This window comes from Podarcis melisellensis (assembly GCF_964234715.1).
Source record: "Podarcis melisellensis genome assembly, chromosome: 1".
Taxonomy (NCBI): Eukaryota; Metazoa; Chordata; class Lepidosauria; order Squamata; family Lacertidae; genus Podarcis; species Podarcis melisellensis.
In genome coordinates this window covers 73,275,182-73,297,539 of record NC_138528.1, presented here as the reverse complement: position 1 = coordinate 73,297,539, position 22,358 = coordinate 73,275,182, and the positions used below count along the sequence as shown (strand labels likewise).

Below are 22,358 nucleotides of genomic sequence, written 5' to 3'. Positions count from 1 at the left end.
CTCGCAGCGAGGGAACCGCCACAAGGCCCTTGGCACTGGACCTCAGTGTCAGGGCAGAACGATGGGGGTGGAGACGCTCCTTCAGGTATACTGGACCAAGGCCGTTTAGGGCTTTAAAGGTCAGCACCAACACTTTGAAATGTGCTCGGAAACATACTGGGAGCCAGTATAGGTCTTTCCAGACTGGTGTTATGTGGTCTCGGCGGCCACTCCCAGTCACCAGTCTAGCTGCCGCATTCTGGATTAGTTGTAGTTTCCAGGTCACCTTCAAAGGTAGCCCCACGTAGAGCACATTGCAGTAGTCCAAGCAAGAGATAACTAGAGTATGCACCACTCTGGCGAGACAGTCCGCAGTGTAGGTGTCTTCAGACTCCCCTTTCAAAGTGCTATTTTGTATCGCACTTTGAATGGGCCTCTGCAAGCGTTGCTGATCAGGTCATCAGCAAGTGCCTGCAAACGTCCTTTAAGCAGAACCAGGTTTTCACCTGACATCACAGCACCTTAGCATGGCTTGGTGAAAAGGCATTACAGATGAAATTGCAGCTCTCATTGGGCCTGCAGGCCAGAGGTTCCCCAGCCCTGACCTAGAGGGACATAAGAATGTATGTGGAGCTGGATCAGACCAAAAGGCCCATCTAGGGTTGCAGCCTGTTTCCAACAGCCACTTATGGGAAACTCACAAGCAGGGCTTGGGCTCAATAGCTGGGGAAGATTTAAGTCTCTGGTATTTTGAGGCAGGCTGCCTCCATTATACAGCTGCCAGTACTAGTAGCCACTGATTACCATACCCTTCTGTACTGTTTTCTTCTTCTTTTTTCTTTTTGTGGGCATGTGCTGGAGCCATAAGAAAGGACCATTGCTTCCTAACCTTCCAGCTGCTGATCCATCTCAGCGTTTGTCCTTGACTCTAAACACGCTGCCATTGAAGTAACTGATGATAGTGCCGGGAGTGAGCAGAGCAGAATGAAAACTTCTGTTCTCTAGAAAAAGACCTTGAATTTCTTGTGTGAGGTTGTTTTTCTTTTTCCATTCGCCATATAACAATAACAGTTGAACGTTTTATAAATCAAAGAGCTTTGTATTCACAAAGGTACGTCTATGGCTGTTTAAACTGGAAAGGAAAAAGATCAGAACTGTTTATTTTAAGTCCTGTTGAATATTTGAGTATGTGTATCACTTTCCTGGACAGCAATCTAAGGTTGCTTCGACATTTGCTGTATTCTCTGGAATTGACATCATTCATTCATTCACTCACTTACTCACTCACTCACTCATGCATCCATTCATTCATGCAATATTATGGAGAACTGAGATGGCATACACTGTTTTTTCTCATTGTTTACAATCTCATTTAAGCATTAAGCATTAAGGTGATGCATGCTGGAACAAATAATCCTAACCATGTGCATGCTATCCAACATTGCTCACTTGTGTTGATTTATTTGTGAAGAGGTAGTTTAGGCCTTTCTTGATCTCTTTCTTGGAACCTACGTTCCAAACATTAAGGCCAAATGAAGCATTCCTGAGATTGGATTGCATGTAGTAGGGCCAGGGAAACATTTCCAGCCAGAGGGCCACATTTCATCATAGGAAACCTTTCAGGGGCCACATGACAGTGGTGGATGGGACCAGTAACAAAAGTAGATGGAACAACAGGTGTGATCCTTAATTTGTAGAGCAGGGTACATTCCACGCATGCAGGAATTGGAGGTTTCTCTCCATCTTCCATCAAGGCAAGCAAGATCCATCATCATAGTTCAAGGCCACATTCTAGACTGGCCAAAGCACTGAAGGAGAAGGCAGAACAGGTCCGTAAACAGCATGATCTTTGGGCCTGAGATTTCATAGCCCTGGCATACAGCAGCAGTGCTTCTTCCTTCAAGTGGCTACCACTCAGACTGCTTCTTCCCTCATAAGCTGACGTTTGTTTGGCGTTGCACCAACCACATTTGCTCCCAGATAGCTTGCAAGCTTAGGTCAAGTCAGAGAACTGGAGATAATCTGTTCCATTCCATGAATAAATGGGTGGTCCCCTTGGAGCCTGATGTGCCATTGCAGAGACCCAGGACTCTCCCACTTCCCAACAGCAGGAGCCATGGCATAAGCAGGGTCACAGGGATGTCACTGAACTACATTCCAGAGGTTCTTCAGCTGGGGCAACCTTCCCTAGCCTGTTGCCAGCCAGCATGGCCAATGGTTAGGGATGATGAGAGTTGTAGTCCAAAACACATGGAGAGCACCAAGTTGGAGATGGTTGGGGCTTAAGGATCATGTCCACTCCTCTCCCAGCTGAAGAAGTCAGCCATCACTGACGCAAGGCATTCCCAATACTTGATTTGGCAGAAGATTTCACTATCCCTTGGCATGCCAGCAACTATTTTCTAGTTTTAGTGAAGCTAGAATGTAATGAAAAGATTAATTCCATAATCCAACATTCTAGGAATAAATCTCTCACACAGTTTAACCAAGATTGGCTGCAATTTGGGATTGAATTCCTAACTTAGGTCTGTGTAAACACTGAGATGAGTGAGTTGTTTGATGTTTATGTTACCACTGACTATTGATGCATTAATTCTCTGAAATATGAATCCCTGTTCTGATTTTATTAATAGGATTGAGGCATGGAAGTATTCCCGTCTGCACCCAAATTTGGCTGGCTGGGTTCGAGAGAAGAATGTTTTCAACCTCTATGGAACAGTGCCGCAAGGTCCTCATTCTCAAGTGTTTGGGTATAATAAACTAAATCTCCTGTGTTCCACAAGTCACCTTCCTTTTAATTCATGACACAAGCAATGTCTATAGCTTGGATTCTTATCCAAATCTGATATCCTGGTTCCATCGTGGAGAAGTGGGTGCAGCCTCATACTGGTAATATAGTATGTGATTGATATATTCCAAGCAAAAGCCCATATATGCAGTGTCACCACACACCAGATGGCTGGTCACTTGTACTCTTGCAGCTTACCAAAAGGGGCAAGGTGGCAGGGAGGTTGCTGTGGTGCAAGTGCATCAGCAGGAGCACCAGAGCAGGTCTGCCAGTGCCTTTGCACTGCACTGCCCTCACCACTACCTCCATCAACCCCCTCTACTCCCTTGTAAGTAGCAGCAACACAACTGACTGAAGCTCAGGTGAGCAGCATCACTCACCATGCCATCTGCTACTGATGTGATCTTGACCCGCCCCCCTTTTTGAGAAGGGAGGAATGTCCCTGCACAAGTGAGTATCCATGAGGAACATCTGATCTTCACCTTACATTTTAAGTGGTGGGGGAGGGACATGCCAGTTTCAGAACCTCTACCATAGGAGCGAGATCTTTGGCACATGTAAAACAGGCATATATTTCACAAGATTGTGGCATTTTTTAACCATATGTTCTTGCATCGTAGTTTCTTGGTTCCCTGTTGCTTTCTTTCATCTCTGTCTTTTATGTACTTAACTCCAACAATGTATTTATAGCTGGTATGTCAAGCAGGGGCAGGCATAGTCATCCCATACCCAGTCTCTCCAAATAGCAGAGGATAGCAAAACTACAGGGGAAGGTTATGGTCAGTTTGACTCACACCCTATTTCTGGAGTGATGGAAGGGGAATCCCCAGGCTGTTGGAGTGTTCCTGTCCCATTCTCTTGATCTCATTCTTGAAAATAATATAAATGTTGTGCGTCTTTCTGCTAGCAGAGAAGAGCTATGATTTGAAGATTGGAATCTGAACATGGAGGGCAGTGTTGCACATTTTGGAAGAAATTCAATGTCACATTAAGGTGATCTTTCCATCAGCACAAGCATTTTACCTTGCCAGATGAAATGATTTTCCCCTCCCCCGTTCTGGGGGTTTTCCTGGCTTTCCCATAGCCAATTTCAATGGGTGTACATGGTGAAGAGAGTGTGGGGAAGCCTCACTGCATAAGCAGAAGTTTTTGAATATATTAGTAGCAGAAAACCATCCAGGGAGGACCCTTAGGTGACAAGGGAGTCAAAGGAATGCTAAAGGAGGATAAGGAGGAGCTGAATGGATTCTTTGCATCTGTCCTCATGACCAAAGATATGGGACAGATCCCAGTGCCTGAACTCATCTTTGAAATGGGTGTTGTACTGGGTACTTTTAAGTCCGCAGATATGGAGGCTGATCCAAGGGACAAGTTGCATATTTTTGTTAGAAGGTCAGCATTTTCACATTTGAGTTCTTTGAGAAATTGCTTATACTTTCCACTCCACCTCTCTTCACTCTTGTCTCCTATCCATTCATGCCTCAGTGGAAGCTGCCCCAGCCTGGTGATTTGTTAGTTCTTGTTTTGTGTATTAGGCCTAGAACTTCATCTCTCTGGTGGATAGCGGTTCAATAAAACAGTGCAGATGGTTCAAGTAAAAGAGCCAGTCCACACAGCTCAGAGGACTGGGGCATGTAAGAGGAAGCAATGGAACAAGATAACCAATTCAGAGAGGAGCAGAGGAAAGAAAGTGAGCAAGGGTTAAATTCTCATTAAACAGTTGGGTGGAAATCAACCCACATTGATCACGCCTGGTATTATGTATGCAACCCAGAATAACTAAGTGAGGCACAATTGCTTCTCAGTCTTTCTGTATAAATCCTTTGCTAATCATGAATGGTGCTGGATTGAAGGTGCTCCAGAACAGCCCTTCCTAAAATGGCAGGCCAGTAGAGGAAGATCTTGAACTGCAAACCGCAATGAGGAAGACCATTTATGGAATCTCAATTTGGGTGAGCAATATGCTTTCTTCTCCACCTCTCTTGCTTCATCTCCATCCATACTTCTTTCTCTTCATCCCTTCTCAAACAGAATATACTAGGCTGTTTATGAGGAAGTGTTTTTTGGCCCCTTAGTTGATGCACCACTTAGTACTTTCTGAATGAATTCCAGAGGTTCTTGGAGGAAGCAGTCCAGACGAGATGGAACTATGACAGAATGCAGTTTATCAGCAAACAGAGTGAATGAGTCCATTAACAATCTAGGGTGAACACTTGCGCAGTGCCTAAGAAGAAGAAATGCAGCACCCACAAAAAAGAACAAAAGAGGACTTTTGTTTGCATTAAATTGACATGTGCTAACCCACACACATATATATGCAAGTGTAGAAGCATCTTCTGTCATTTAACTAGAAGTTCCTCTCACATGTCACTATAGTGGGAAAGAATGTGCTCAGTTGACTTGTGCGCCAGTTCAGTCTGCTGTCTGGTGCTTTTCATGGGCAACTTTTTACGACTCTTTATCTTTTAAACTGGACTTGGACCTGACAAACTTTCAAATAGAGGACACATTCAGAGAGAGGCCTGCCTTCTGACAGCCCTTCAAATTAGAGGATCACATGACCATCTTCAAGCAAGACACATGACCATCTTCAAACAATTTGGCCCATACTGCCTGACTTCCAAATTCCAGTCAGTAGCCAAGAGAGGCAGATTTCGGGGGGGGGGGCGTTTCCACTCTGTTAGGGTTCACTGTCAGCAGAAAAGCATGAAATATAGTTTTCTATGTGGCCATTTGCCAATTATTACCCTCGCCAAGTGGCTCTGCATGTGGCTTTTTGCTCCTGATAGCAATAAAAGAAAGAGACCAGCTTGATCGCTATCAAAGCAGTCCGTGTTGCTATGCTGTCAGAAGTGGACAAACCTTATCAATACTGCATGTGCTGAACTAGAAGAAGAAAAAGACTTTGGACCCATGTTCTAGCCTCTAAAAACTGGCTTGAGTGCTAAGGCTAGATATTTTCTCTTCCACCCCATTTCAGGAGTCAGTGGTGGGAGATAGCGAGAAAGAAATTTTGCCAGGGGTAAGGTGGGGAGATAAGGAGAGTAAAAGTCAGCCAGACTTGCAGTTGAATTTATTCCAAATGATAGTGTACAAAAGCAGAGAGAGAAAATTATGTAACTATAACCATGTCAACAGAAAAAGTCAAGTGGTCACATTTAAATATTTTTGGTATGAATGGCTAATTACTTGGTCCTAATAGATTTAAACATTTCATTGTTTATAGCAATAGCGAGTAATTTTTTTGGCAGAAATAAAGTTATTTGAGCCATAATCACAAATGGCCTGTCATGTCCCAGGGCTGAGGACTGGTTTCCTCCTGCCCTAAATGGTCCCTTGGTTAAGCCAGGAATGACAAGATGGCAGTGACCAATTTTAACAGGGGGTGGGGTGTCTGTGTGCTCTTTGTATTTTGGAGGGAGAAGACACTGCCGTATTACCCACCTGTTGCGTCCCTCAGGATCTCTCCAGCTGGCTGAGATTAAGAAAATGGCTGCAATTCTGGAGTCAAATGAGACCACCATTTCGTGTGTGTGTGTGTGTGTCTTTTTCACAGTGAGGGGTATCAACTGTTTCAGCTTACCTTCTCCAGACAGAGTGGAGTCAGTGACAACCACAGATACGGACAAAAATGTCAGGGTGACAGGCAAACAGCTTGCCTCTCTGCTTGGTGAGTATTTGTGTGCATATGTTTGAAAAGGTGAAATATTATCACTGGAATTCTCTTCTTGTTTTTAGCAGATCCATGGACCACCAGAGAGGCAGGCTTTGTTCAGAGAAACAAAACTGCAACATGGGGATGCTCAGGCATGTGTGGTTAATGGATATCAGAATTTCCCAACATTTAGATCTGCCTCCGCCCCACCAAAAAAAAGGGGGGGAATGCTTGGAAGAGAAACTGGCTTTCATTTTGCACCCTTTCCCTTTGTGTACACAGATTGACACACAAACACACAACCATGTCCCTTTTTTTCTCCTTTTTTTTTTTAAAAAAAGGATGTTTTGTGATGTGTCTCCGTTTTCTGAAACAAACTCATGGACCGTTACTGCTGCATCTCCTCTCTCCCCCTTCTTTCCTCTTCCTGTCAGCAACTCCATTTTACAAAGCAGGGGTGTGCCTTTGTTGCTTCTAATATAATATCGAATCTTCATTGTTTTGTTTTCTAAATCAAAGTAGCAATGTGAATGACAGGCGTGCTCAGGGAGCTATTTAGTGCCCCCGAGAATGTTATTAAAATGCAGCTGCCCCACATATCCTTCTAGGATCATGATGCCAACTTTAAAACGCCGCTCTCCTAGCATTAATAATGTACTCATCCCTGTGGTATCTGAATGCTTTAAATATGCTGGGAATGTAACTCAAAGTGCCTGACAGCTGCTGGTATTGTCTTTCTCCCCAATTCTAATTACTTGCAAGCATGCAGATTAGCCTAAGGTTACCAGACGTCCCCGTTTCCCGGGAACAGTCCCCGGATTTACTGTACAAATCAGTCCCCATACAAAATCCACTGAGGTTGAAAAGTGTCCCCAGATTCATTGGGGGGGGGGGATCTGGTAACCCTAGATTAGCCACGTGTATGTGAATAGGCTGTCACAGGGAAGGCTACCTCAGGCTTTGAAGCTGAATGCCAGGTACGCATGGTGTAAATATACAAACGGGTGTTAAATAGCAACTGTACACCCTGGTTCCAGTTAACATTACTCCTAGGAGTTAGCTGTCCTGGAAAATGATTTCTTCAAATCAGGAATGCAGGGTTTATTTTACTTTGCATATTTCTGCCTTATGAGACCTCTTAAGCCATGGATTGTTCAGGATCAGTTCCCAGAGCAACTTGTGGGCAAGGCTTCCTATGGAAAGAAGCTTCCAGGTGAACTGTAGCAGCTGTCCGTTTTGACAGCCACTACAGGCACCCATAGAATGCCTCCTTGCAGCCTCTTTGCCACTTACCAACTCATCCATCCACCCTTCAGCAGCACCATGTTTCTTATTTTTCAGCAAGTGTGAAAGGGGGCATCACAATGAAAACAGTGAAGAACATGTATTTTCCAAAATATAATGAACATTTCCCAAAATGCCGGGGAACCTTCCCTGAGTATTTTGCTCCTTTTTTCATGTAAAGGACTACATGAAGACCCAAGGAGAATCCATGTCACACAGTTAAAGGACATAGCTTCTCAGGAATCCCAGGAATGGTAAAAAAAATATCCCAGGAATTGCAAACTACAGTTCCCAGGATTCATTGAGGGAATCCATATGCTTTATATTTGCTCTAAGTGTACAGTGTGGGTGTGATAAAAATATTCATTAAGGAAAGTACTGATAAGAAATGGAGGGTAATGGTAATTATAAAAGTTTGTAAAGAGAGGGGGGAAGTTCTCTTCTTTACTGTCTCTAAAGAAAAGGCAATAAAGCAACAAATTAAAAAGCACTCCCCCTATTTTTTTTTATAAAAAAAATCTTAATGTCACGGGGAGGTGGTAGAAGCCAATAGGCTCTGTCCAGTAGTAACTGTACAAAACCACAGTGGTGGTGATGGGTGCTGAGATCCCTGCAACTGTCATTCATATTGAAAGTAAAATATATGCACGCTCTACAACTATGACAACCCAATTAGCTTTTAAGTAAAATCCCAAAAATAAACATTAGGGCAATATCTTTATTAGGCAATGGAAAAAGTTCAAAATCAGCATGCAGAAAAATAGTGTTTTGGAGAAGGCCAAATGTCGCCTTCAGTTGGTCTAATAAGCATATTCCTCTAAAGTGAATTTTGGAACTTCCAGAGAGATAGTTGTTTTATTCAACGATATCCCTCAAGTAAGAGCAAACAGAAAATGAGCAGAAAATGGGTAATGCACATACAAAAATGTTCAAATTGTATGTGGGCTAATTGTTGTGGCTAATTTCCCCTTCCACCAATAACAAGGAATCTCTAAATTGCAGAGCAATGAGGTCTTTGTTTACAGAAATGGAAGACATTGCTACTTCCTCTGTGTTCAGCTACATCCAATGATTCCATATTTGAACATTTTGCATGTAGCTCTCAGAAGTGCTTACGGTATGCTCATGCACACAAAATACTAACAAGCAGTGGAACAGCATCTAGAGTATGCCTTGGCTAATACCACATCTGCCTGAAATTAAAGCCACTTGGTTTCAGATTCTGAATTCGCTCTTCAATACAGGACCTGTCCATTTTGGTGTAGGGTTATGTAGGCAAAGCTTTGAAGCTCACCACTATATATGAAAAGAGGTGCAGAACTCATGGGTAAAAAGATTCAGGACAGATAAAAGAAAGTTCTTCATGCAGAGCAAAGCTGGACTATGGAACTCACTCCTATAGGAGGTGGCAATGGCCACCAACTTGGATGCCTTTAAAAGAATGGACACATTCCTAGCAGATAAGGCTATAAATGGCTACTAGCCATGATGATCACTAGCTTCTACTTTTTGAGGTTTCTCCATCCAGTTGAATGAAAGGGTCTAATCTTCAGAAGCGTTCCTTTAAGCAGGCGGATCAGGTTCCTTCACTGAAATGAATGGGGATACCCTTGCAGGCAGGGGCCCACCATAATCACATTAGAAGTCCTATAGCAGTAGACAAGCCAGAGATTGAAGCAATGATATTCTTCTAAACTTTAGAATCCAGGGGGTTCTAAATGTTTTGAAGATGCTTTGCCTGGCTGGAATGTGTCCTCTTCCTTGCATGGATGGAGAGAGGTGTGATGGGGCGCTGATGTAGAAAGCTCTTACTTTTGCATGAACAGCATGTTGTATGGGTCAAATGTTGCCTACTGTACAAAAAAGAAGAAGCACATTGATCCCCCACTTTTGCCTCTGACCCTGTTACTGGCATGTAGTCCTTGGAAGGTTATCCTTGAGCTGATAAAGGTTCCCCACTCTCATTACAGATAATCAACACAGATGCTGCTTAAGTAGATTCACGGGGTTTTTATTCAGTTACTTCAAAGGTGCAATAGCAAAGTGCTTTTCTCCCCCCCCCCCCCGCCCGCCCCCCATTCACAGCCAGGTCTTCCTCTGTTAGTTGCAGTAGCTCTCTAGATCATAGAGGGAGCAGGAGTTTTGACAACATTGCTGCACAATTCCTCTCTTCACCTTCTCAAAGTCCTGGGGTTGGAATGGCAGTGCTTCCACTTCATTCTGTAAAGGCCCATTCACTGTTGGATGGAGAGAATATGCAGGTTGATGCATCTCTGAAATGTACTCTATGTGTGCATATGTCCGCCAGAAAACCTGCATTCCTATCTTGCTTCAGCCATTAAAACAGCTTTCTTGTAAAGTGGAGCAAACATGTGCACCCAGAAGCGTTTCGTTTCGTTTCATTTAACCAATCACTCAGCTTGAAGAGACAACCGAGGTTAAGATAGAAAGGGGGGTTTCCCATACTGCCATGTGATCCACTGCAGTATATACTTTCGGAACACTTCTGGTTTCATATTCATGTCTAACTCATCTCTGCAATGGCTGTCCTGGACTGCTGCAGTAGTTTGAGCCAGTTAACTAAAAACAAGTGGCATATTCTATATCACGGTTGGAATGTTATTCTCCACATTGTGGGTCTTTTTTATGAAGTGAACCATCAGCAAATTCCCACACAGAAGAAGCAGTGAGAAACTGATGGGATGCATTCCACTCTGACCACCTTTCAACATTTGGGCAGACATATCCCTCAGAAGAGCCCCCCAATGTGTGCTATAGCAGGTCTTTCTCCATTGCTACTGTAAGCCGCCATCGTGTCTCCCTCTACTTCAAGGGTGGGCAACCTTTGCCCCTCCAGATGTTGCTGAACTGCAACTCCCAGAAGCCCAAGCAAGCATGGTCAATGGCCAAGGATAATGGGAGTTGTGGTTCAGAAACTTCTGGGGGGCCAAAGGGTCTCCACACCTGCCTTATTTCAATATATAACAGCCTTGCTTCCTCAGTTAATGGGAGTAGAAAAAAACACTTGATACATAATATATAATACAAGACAGACTGTATCTACTGTACTATGCAATAAAAAGAATCAAAGTATTGATTGAAAGGTTGTTGTCCCAATGTGGAGGCAAGTAAAATAAAAATGTTTCAGGGGGTAAGTGATAGATGCAGCAATCATTGCATTCAAAAGCATATTTTGGCTTGGTCACATCCAGCATTCCATTGGTAAGGATGCAGAACACTCTTTTTGCATGGAACAGGGCTTTCAAATACAGTGGTATCTCCGGTTACATACTTAATTCGTTCCAGAGGTCCGTTCTTAACCTGAAACTGTTCTTAACCTGAAGCACCACTTTAGCTAATGGGGCCTCCTGCTGCTGCCGCGCCACCAGAGCACAATTTCTGTTCTCATCCTGAAGCAAAGTTCTTAACCCGAGGTATTATTTCTGGGTTAGCGGAGTCTGTAACCTGAAGTGTCTGTAACCTGAAGCGTATGTAACCCGAGGTACCACTGTAATACATTTGCTATATGGATAGCCATTTTATGGAAGCAATTCTGGACAGTCTCCATTTGCATGCTATAAAAATTAACATGGCTAAAAGTAACAAGAAGAACTAGGAGAACATTTAACATGTGAGGATGAGAGTTGAAGGCTAAAAAAAAAAGCAAATTGAAAATCTTTTTCAAACACAGAAAAGAGTTAACTATGCAACCAAAATTAAGTGTGGCTTCAGAGACAGAACTGTGGAAAAAACAAGTTTTTTGAATATTGAGGCCAGTGTACATATCACAAACAATTGAAACCAATTACTTATTTAGAGCTGAGAAGCCAAATATGCAATGGGTTCCTGATGGATCGATTGATCAGAACACTGACTTCACATTTCCCTTACATTTCTAATTATAAACATTGAACTTTCAGAGAGAGCAGATTCCTGGAATACAGGGTATACCGTGAGTTCTGTTCACTTCTCTTCCCCCTCCCCCTGGACCTGCCCCCACCAACAACACAAAGAAACACACAGCACTTTACTTTTCCAAAGGATCTGAGTAAACGTGAGATCCAGGAGAATTAATCCGACCTTAGAAAGCATACAGAGCTGAAAAAGGAAGTGGGGAAGAGTGTCAGCTCTTCCAACTTCCTCCTTCATCTCTACATACTTTACACGAGATGATAAAGTTACCACACTCACCACCTCATGACCAAGAGAGCAGTGAGGGAGCAGTAGGCTTGGAGACTTCATGGGCACCAAGGGAAGACCTGAAGGGCTCTTTTCAAACCTTACATTAATTCTTTAAAGTGCTGATGGGTTCACCATCATGTTGGAACTGCTTGCCTGGGAATGTCAACCATGATATAAATATTGGTGTATGCTGCCCAGCCCCCAACACAAGATTCTCTGCATCTAGAGTTATGACTCTGTGTTTAACCACATTTCCTGTTGTCCCACTGCTTTCCCTCAGGGGAAACCGCTCTTTAGCATCCAGTCGAAGCAACCCGGTTTTCTCCGGGTTGATGTTTGTTCCGATTGAGCACTAAAGATCAGGTTTTCCCTGGGGAAAGGAGCGGAGCAAAGGGAAAACTACTTGGATCCATGCTTTCTAGGCACAGGACAAGTGGAAACGTGGACGAGCCATTCATGAAGAAACTATAGTATAAAACACTTTGATGCTTTTTAGGAAGTTGGAAAAGTTACCTAGGGGTTGTTCAACATTCCGCCGTGTTTTGGGGGAATAGTAGAAACCCCGCTCTCCACATACAAGGTAGAGTGCTTCCACTAGATGGGAGCCACATAGGTGCTGATTGGGAACAGCATAACTAGTAGTAGGAGCTGAAACAGCAAGCAGCGCTAGGAGAGGCAGAGATCTGATCCAGAGAGTCATGCTGATGAACAGGAGACCTTGGAAAGAGAGAGGAGAGAAATAGGTTGCTAGCAGATTAAAAAGGAGCTTCAGAATGATGGTAAATGTAAATGTTACAAATGGCAAACAAACTTTAAATGGTAATACAAATGTTAGTAGTATATATCATAAAATTCTGAAGCTTAAAAATCCGTTCCTCAGTTTGTACCCACTTCACAGCTTTGATCTGTGAAACTGGCAATTTAAAAAGTGCTACAGAATGCTGGTTCCACACTAAAAGAGAAATTGATCTTTTAGTGTGGCCGCACCTATTCTGGAAGTCCTTTGCCCATTAATATTAGACAGATGTCTTCAATTTACTGTTTTCAAAGCCTGCTAAAAATCTTGTTTAGGTAAGCCTACCCAGGCATGTAATTATATTTGGTTGTGTGTGTGTTTTAAGAAAGCAAAATGGTTGAATTTATCCATGGTAATTTTATTATGTCTACTGTTTTTAAAGTCTGCAAGGCGAACGTTTTGGCTCCTGAATGCCGCAAAATCAGGAGTGAGTGTTCCGGTTTGTGAATGTTCTTTGGAACCCGAACGTCCGACACGGGTTCTGTGGGTTCCGATTGGCTGCAGGAGCTTCCTGCAGCCAATTGGAAGCCGCTCCTTGGTTTCTGAACATTTTAGAAGTCGAACAGACTTCTGGAACAGATTCCGTTCGCCTTCTGAGGTACGACTGTATAAACTAATTTTTTATTGAGTGGCAAACTTTTGCTAAATAAAAATAATTAAAACTTAAAATTACTCTAAATCTTATTTTTTTAATGAAGTTGATCTTCACTATTCTTCTCTTTACAGAAAGTTTTTGCTGAAGTGGTAAAATACTAATGGCAATAGGACTCTGATTTTTAACATTGAGGCCATATAATATATATTTTTGTACACTTAAATACATTTTACATGTATACCTAACATGTGACAGGGCATACTTTACAAAGTTCATGTCTCCAGATGTATTCATGGTAGGGGGCTGAGACTGGCATAGCCCATAAGAGAACCTAAGAAGAGCATTCTGGATCAGGACTATGCACACACACACACCTTTTTTTATTATCTCAACACACATCAGTTCATACTGGTTTACACTGAATTGCATTTGCTATTTTATAGCCCTTTCAAGTTAGCTTGGAGAGATCCTTTTGGAGCTCTTCACCATTCTCATGGTACCTTTCCTGATGAGTGCACACTCCAGTTGAGTTTCTAAACAACTCCCAAGCATTTTGGAGTGATCTGACCTTACTGATTTCACCTTTCAACTACTCCTTTTTGACCCCTCTCTTCCCTTTGGGGAACTTTCATCTTTTGAAATCAAATGTAACTGCCCACTGCTATATGCGCCCATGGCACAAAGCGGAAATTTGCAAAACACAGCATGCGAAATTTCCCCTGAATGTGGGCACCATCAAACGATGTTGGTTGACAGTCAATAGCAATTCATTAATTTTGAAAACAGAATTTATATGTCTCTACACATGACTTTGGGAGCAACTTCTTAAGGGTGCAAAATGCTTTGAAGTCTTCCATTTGCCCAGCAACAGGATGTTCTGGCTGCAGTTTCAGATGTTACAAAAGAAGCATGGCTGTGCATCACTTGGGGTCGCTCCATTGCAATTTCTGAAGTCAACCTTCAAGACCTACTTATGACCCTCCCCCATGAGTGCAACACCCAAGCAGGGTTCTGAACTCCCCAGTTTAAACTCAACTTGCTGCATCACGACAAAAAAGACATGGTGGAGACCAATAGACTTACCTAACCAAGATGAGTCAGTGGTAGGGTCGAAGATGGCTCAGAGACTAAAGGAAATAAGTGACTTCCACCTTGTTTCCTTTCGATATTTATAACCCTTTGGCTAGTTCCAATTGCGTAAGATTTGGGCACAGCTCCACCTTCCCAGCATAGTCCTAGACCATTTTTTTTGCTGGCTGAGCACATTAAGTCAACTGTGTGCCTAGTCAACAAGTCTTAAAGATGGGGGGAAATGGAAGCTACAGGTTGCAGTTTCCATCTCATTAAACCGGCAACCTGCATTTGCTTCACAGAATCTTTGCCTTGAGTTGCTGTGACCCTTTTAGCAGAAGAGATAATGGGGCTATTAAAGCTCCACAATTACACGAATGCTGAGCAATAGACAGTTCTGGGATTGGGGTGGCCACCAATGTGCCAGCTGTTTCTGAAGTTCGGAATTAAGTAAAAACAAACATGTTAACGTGTTAGGTTAATTTCACCCCTGCTGGGTAACAAGTGATGAGGCAAAGCTGTTGATGGGACACTGCTATAGCCAGGTGTTCAAGAGGAAAGAAAACACTTCATTATAGCAAAGGATCACTAAGATCACATTCACTGACTACTTGAAGTAAATGTACAGACACAGAGATATGGAGATTTTATGCAGGGAGCCAGCGAGCTTCCATCTTTTAACGATATCATTACAGCTTTCATTTCATGTGGCATAAGGTAGAAGAACACCACCACCACCACCCCTGGGACTATGGACATTCAATGCAGCTAAAGTACCAGGGATGCCTGGTTTATGGGTTGTATTTAGCTAAGTCCAACTCACAGTACATTCAATGATACTAATGAACCCAAGTTAGTCATGTCTGTTAGCTTCAGTGGGTCTACCCTGAGCACCAAGTGCCACCTCCTGGGCTGGATTTAGGTATCCCAGCATGCTTGCAGAAGCCAGTGCAATGGGCATTTCCCCCTTCTCCTCCCTCTTCCCCAAATTCACCCTGGAGGGTGGGGAGAATCCATAGAACAGTGTGCAGGGGAAAGGAGAGGGGAAGATCTTTCCATCTGGCTAGCAGAAGTACTGATTGAAAGACCCTGCGAGCGAGATGTTGAATTCCTCCCAATGTATTTAAAGAGCCATGCATAGATGGCAATGCCCCAAGTCCAAAACAAGTGAGTGAATGAACAAACCTGGAGGTGGGTGGAGATGGAATGATAATTTTATCCTTTGTATGTTTTGCAAGAAAGTTATCCGCTTGGTCCAGGGGGGTAATAATATTAACTTATTTTACAGGAAAATCAGGAAAGTCATTTATGGCATGTTAAACACTAAGGCCAGGTTCCAGATATTCACTTGCATGCATCAAAACCTTGCTTCCACCCTCTGCTGCCTGCATTACTTTGCGCAACTTTGAATGCTGCTCTGGAGGGTTTCCTGACAGAAAAGCCTTACTGCACACAAGCCTTTGGATCTTGGTCAAACTCATTTGGTTGGCTCCAGACTAACGTTAGCTGAACTTAGTCCTCTTTAAATCAATGGAACAGGGGTTCCAACCTGCATAAAGTATTGGGGGAGGGGGTCAGGTAAGCCTCTCTTCACATAATCAATCACAAGTTGTGTGCGCACATACCCCATTTGAATGGCAATGCCCGTCAACTTGGGAGAGGCAGCCCCCTCAAATATTTTATGGAGAGGGCCAAAGGACCTCAGCCTCTAGGAGTTGGCTCTGATGCAATGGAACAAGTTAGTCATTATTCAGGTCCCATTGATTTCACTGGGAATTAAGTTCTGCTAATGTATAATGAGATTCAACATAATGTGAACAGGAGAAATGATGAAAGCTTATGTGGTTGCACAATGGAAGTGTTTGGCATCCGTCTGTCTCAAGAGACAGGAAGAGCACACCATCACAGGTAAAGTCAAACTGTTGGAGAGTTATGGTTCCTGCTGTGGCTGCAGACACCAATACAGAAGAGATGTCTGTGGAGCATTTGAGGCACTCTAAAATGGCATGTAAGTGCGAAGAGTATTATCTAAAGAGGTTTTCACTCTTCTGTGTCAAGTATTCCTTGCAGTTGCTGTCCAGTTGTAGCCAGCATAGACAACGGTCAGGGGTGATGCATGTTGCTGTCCAACAACATCTGGTTCTTCAACCCTACTTTAAACCCATTAAAATAAAAATGTGACATGGACCCTAGGGGGAGAGAGAAGAGAGCATTCATATATGCATGATCATTACCTGATGACATTACTTCTAAGTGATGCCTTATGTGTCCAAAACAGCCCATCATAGATCAAGTTTAGAGTTTTCATATTAACTCAGAGACAATGTTATTAAATGGAGGAGGTTATTTACATACAGTATTCAACAGAAAGCCATTGAGTGGTGCCACTGAATGATAAGATATTGGGTACAGTTTAGGCTTCATCAAAACTGAAACGCAACTGGAAGACCTATTTTGCTGACACCCAAACGGATACAAGGACTATTAACCTTTATATTGCTCGGTTCATTTTTTTAAAAAATGGAATAAAACTGAAAGCTCACTTTTATTCCCTGTTTATCCAACAACACTTGGTGGGTATAACATAGCAACAATACCCTGAACTATTTCACAGCAGAATCATAGTCTTGTTTTTACAATCGTTTCCAAAACACATAGTGGTGAAAGAGAGCTTGAAATTTTGAAATTAATATGAACCATAAGTTCAGCTGTTTTGACCAAATGCCTTTATGATATCCAAATAGAAAAAAGAATTAAAATCAAAACACATTTATAACAAGCCCCCTTCAAACAAAAACAAAAGAAGAAAAGGGAATGGAATTAAATGTGTGTTTCTTATCCAGAGAGTTTGCATCACCAAACACGCAAATAGACTTCCTTTTAAGCTAACCAGGTTTTTCTGCAGAAATTTGTAACGGATTACGGCTGCCTGGACAGCCATAAACACCCTTTACGACATAAAGTTTAGGTGATAGTATCAGTAAAATAAACCAATTCAGTGACATTCCCCTTAAGGGTTGTTTACATGCTGCCAGGCTGCCAAGTAAGGAATTATGAAGACTTTCAAGGTTGTTCCCAATCAACAGCAGCAAAAAAGAACCTCAAATTAGTTTATGTAGTCGAGGAATACGAAGATGCTTATCTATTGATGATGGAAAGTTCCACCCTACAGCCTGCCAAGGCAACAAACAGGACAGAGTGCACCAAATAGACTGGAGGGAAACTAAGACCCCAATCAGTGATGGTGAAATTTTTTGTAGGGCTGGAGACGCCAGCTTATGAAGGCAATTGGGAGGGGGGACACTGCATGTGTGATATCATGACGTCCTGATATCACGGATATGAGCTTTGCTCCCCCCCCCCCCCCAAGCTGGAAAGAAGCTTCCTGGGCTTTGGGAAGAAAGCGCCAGGCTTTAATACTTTAATATTCTAATTTACCAGGGGCATTTAGAGGACTAACCTAGTCCCCTTAGTCCATTGACTGCATGCCTCAATGGCAGGAACCCCTAAATCAGCCCTCATTCCTTTCTGTGGCATTTGAGTCATTTGTACAGTTTACAACATATGTAGTCAGCTCATATTTATCTAGACAAGAAATTTCTCCTGGTTCTGAGGAGATCAATGGCTTTCTGTTCATTTATTTGGATCCCCACCTGAAACAATGGCTTCCCCACCTCAAGACAAAAACTGGCAAGTGTTCACGGGTCTAGAAAAGTTAAGCGAACCCTACACTCAATCACAGAATTCACAAAAACACAATAGCAATTGGTGTCATTTATTAACTGCTAATATATACAGTGCCCATATAGACAGCTATTTTTGCTTACATACGTAGAGTCCCAAAAGCCTATCCGATCCAGCATTCTGTTCCCACAATGGGGAACCAGATGGCTATGGGAAGCTCATGGATGGGACGGAAGTACAACAGCACTGTTCCCACTTGTGTTCCTTGCAATGGTATTCAGAGGCACACCAACCCTGATACTGGAGGTAGTACACAGCCATCTTCACCATGGGGAACTGTATTCTCCACGAATGCATCTATTTCCCCTTTGAAGATATCCCGATTGATACTACAGGATAAGAAATTGGACCTCCTCGGCCATCCCTGCTCATGTAAACTAATGAGTCGGGTAAGGAGAAAATCTCTCAGCTCATCCAGGGCTATAAAAATAACAAACAAAGATTACTGGCTACTCTCTACAACTATTATTTGATTGTGTGAACATATCTGAAGCTTCACAGATGCAGCCCAGGACAGCTGTTGACGTAAATGCACTCTGGCAGGGCACCAACCATCGGTTCAGGATTTCCCCAGAACTTCAGCTGTTCATTGAAAATATTTCTCCAGAAGTCTTGCTTTCCCCTCTCATGCTAACCATATTGATTTATCCAGTTGAGCTTTGTTTGAATGATCATTGCTACAATGCTGTGGTTGTGGGTGTTCTGTCAAGGATCTTAATGACTAGCACGCTATTGTAGCCAGCATTTGAGCTGTTGGATATATTGGTGGTAAATCTGTAGATGGTTCACAGCTACGGAAATGATACCAGTGCTTCTGCAGGCACACTTTCTGTGTGTGTTGGTTGAGCAACCTTTTGGGTAGTGACTAAAGGTTTACTCTGGGTGCAAATAGAGCCCCACTGGTTGTGAGGTCTGGCCCAGTGCTGGGACATGCAGCAGCTGTGGAAAAGTCTGGCTCTGTCATAAGCACTCAAGCTAAAATGACCCAAGTCAGGCTGATGGAAACCAGGCAAGAAATTGACCAGACTAACCTAATGAGCTGGCTTAGCCTCAAGGCTTTTATAGGACCTGTTGTGCGCCAATTGCCTTGTGGAGTCAGCTGAAAGCATGACAACTGAGGGTAAGGGAGAATCAGCTGACTCCTTGTAGGCTGGAATGGCAGACCTTGATCTATAAGCTCCAGTCTGCCTGACCTTATGAGGCAGCTGAGTGCTAATGGCTTAGGAAGTAAAGAGCCAGAGTTCGGCTGCTGGCTTGAGATCCAAGATGGGGCCTTTTAATTAATGAGTGGCTGGTTGGCAGGTAGGGATGGGTGAAAATGGTCAATTTCAGTTTCTCACTTTAACAGTCTTAAGTTCTGTTCTGTACATTTCCACATCAGTTTGTGCAAATACTCCTAATAGAGACATCTTTGTATACAATTCTGCTTAATATATTCACTTTTACAACACAGTTTTTCCTAGTATGATGTATTTTTGTATGCTACTTTTACTAATATATGCATGTTTATGCACACTTTATACTAGTATATGCATTTTTGGACACATTACCTGGCTGTTAGAGGCACCAGGCAAAAAAATTCCTGTTTAACCAGGCCTTTGGTTGATCTGATTTACACCCTATGCCCTTTAAAAAGGGGGGGCTATTAGGTTGTGGTTGTTATTTTTATTAGGTATTTCATGGTTTTATATCTTGATTTTATTCTATGAACTGAGACCCCCGGGTATAGGGTGGTATAGAAATTCTAACAACAACAACAGGAGCAGCCCACATAATATTTGGGGGGGGTCACTTGGCACCTTCACCCCTCTCTAAAGCCTCAAATTGTGCCCCCTCTGTGAGTTCTTTCCAAAGTACTGTGCCCAGAATCTGTTTTTCAATAAAGCTCAAGGTGCAATAAATAAATGCTAGGGGTTTTAAACCAGTTGTCTGATTCCTTTCCTGCATAGTTCTGCAGACACCTCTGCTTTTTAATCCCTTTATAGCAACCACAGGATGCCTGATGGAGTGCTTGAATATGTTTTGGCATAGGAACCACTTTCCTGAGATTGCAGATTTGATGGGAAGTCGAATTGCTAAGGATATAATTGCTGCTCCTTTTGCCCATCCTGTTGCACTGCTACTTCCGATGGCACCCATAATGTAAAAAGGTACCATATAAAAACAAACCCAAAGATGTGCTTTACAGACAGGGCTCTGAGAGAGCAGGAAGAGAGGAATAATAGCAGTGTTAATAGTCTGGCACAGAGACAAGAAAACGAGGGGATGACAAGTAGCAGAACTACACTTTCAGGTCTTAACAGAGAGAGAGAGGGGGGGAGGCAAAGCACCACTGCCCAATGCATGAATTACTGGAGGGTGGGAGACTGTGGGACTCATCTGCCCCCAGTTCCAACTACCTCAGACATGGCACAGGGCCGGCCCTACCATTGGAAAGAGTCAGAAAACAGACTTGGGACAGGGAGTGGATGTGAGTTGTTGGAAAACAGAGCCATGTAGGCCACATGGCCTACCTCAGTGCTACACAAAGTGGTAGTTCATGGACCAAAGCCAGTCTGTGAGCCATCGGCTGCCAGTCTCCAGTGAGGAGGAGGAGGAGAAAAAGAGGGAACTGCATGCCTGGCTGTGTAGAGAGGAAGGTCCCATAGCTGCTGCTGCTGCTGCTGCCACCCAGACTGAGAGCAGGAGCACTGGGGTTTATGGCACATCAAGATGGGAAGCAAGGAGGAACAGGAGGAAGGAGGAGGAACACATACAAGAAGTGGGAAGAGACCATTGGCCACTCAAGAGGATGCAGCCCAAGAGCACCTGGCTGCTGGGTGAAGGCAAAAGAAAGATGGGAGGGAGAAGCCATAAGCAGAGGAAGCAGAGGGAGAGAGAATAATGAGCCACCATAAACTTGCAGTTGTCCAAGGAGTTGAGAGAAGCAGGTTTAGGACTCTTCTCAGAAGATTCACCCACTCACTCTTATTTATTAAAATGTTCCTCTGAACACTGCCTAGTAGCTCATAGCATTGGATGATAAGCTGTGCCTTCCTTTTCAGAAGTCTGTCCTTCAACTTTCACAGAGTTTGTCTGAAAAATCAGGTCTGCTTCCCCTAAGTTATTTTATCTGCATATATTATCAGCTAGTTTACAATTCCGCTGTACAACCGCACCTGGTCACATGCTCTGTTGGACTGAGGCCATACAAAATTAGGGGAAGGGTGCATGCTTCCCATGTAGAAGATCCTAGTTTCAATCCTTGCATTGCCAGTTAAAAAAAAAATCAGTAGCAAATGATGGGATAGACCTTTGGCTGAGATTATGGAGAACCACTGCCTGCCCAAGTAGAAAATACTGGGCTATATAACCTTATGGTCTGGTTCATGAAGGTAGCTTCATATACGTATTTATGGGATGTGCAAATACAAAAAAGAGCCAAGGCCTTAGACAGAGATAGACCAGAGTTCTGCCACAACTGGAAGTGAAATGCTTGCTGACTCTGAGCCTGTCATGGAAATAGCATGTAAAGGAGCTTTTAAAAACCCTGATAGGCCAGGGGACTGGGTGTTCATTCCTTCTCTGAGTCCTTTTTGTCATTGTTAATGTCTTTCCTTCTGTTCACTTTAAAAAGGGGAGCTGAGCACATAAATACCCTTTTTGGATGGCCTGGAGGTACAGACATGACAAGGAAAGTGTCCAGGGAGTGAAGGATAAATTCAGTGCCATTTTGCATTTTAATTCAGTTTACCTATTGTGCAGTTCCTGGGACAATACACAGTCCAAAATGCAGTTAATCTTCAACCTTTGCACATTTTTGCAGTTCTCCAACCACCCCAAAAATGTGTACAAAAATACATACGGTAGGTGAAAGTGTACGTAAACTGCATACATTGATGATACGTTATTTCCCATGTATGCTGTATTAGGGGAAATTGCTTGCAACTTTGTTTCTGTTAGGGAAATTTGTATATATAATTGTTCATCCGGAACAGATAAAATATGCTGAAAACTTGTGTTATTGTGTTTTCAGTACACAAATGCTGTGAACAAAAATATGCTTCTATGTGGTTAGACCAGCAACTGCCTCTCAGCCTCGCCTACCTCACAGGGCTGTTATGGGGATTAAATGAGGAGAGAAAGTACCCTGTGCATCACCATGAGCTCCTTGGAGGAAAAGGTGGACTATGCACGCAATAAAAAAATTTAATAATATGAATTATGTAGTACCAAGATCACATCGAGAGGCCAGAGAATGCATCTGGAACCAGCAATATCTTGC

At 43.0% G+C, this 22,358-nt stretch overlaps 1 protein-coding gene across 1 annotated transcript; it reads right to left on the bottom strand.

Moving 5' to 3' along the window:
• Positions 1 to 9,806: 9,806 nt before the first annotated feature.
• On the bottom strand, positions 9,807 to 14,388 carry INS (insulin; the record flags this gene model as incomplete). Its single annotated transcript, XM_081906619.1, has 3 exons — positions 14,363 to 14,388; positions 12,402 to 12,605; positions 9,807 to 9,943 (listed from the first exon to the last, which is right to left on the bottom strand). Exons 2-3 carry the CDS (start codon positions 12,586 to 12,588, stop codon positions 9,807 to 9,809), a joined length of 324 nt encoding a protein of 107 aa, XP_081762745.1. The 5' UTR covers positions 12,589 to 12,605; positions 14,363 to 14,388.
• Between the last annotated feature and the right edge of the window lie 7,970 nt (positions 14,389 to 22,358).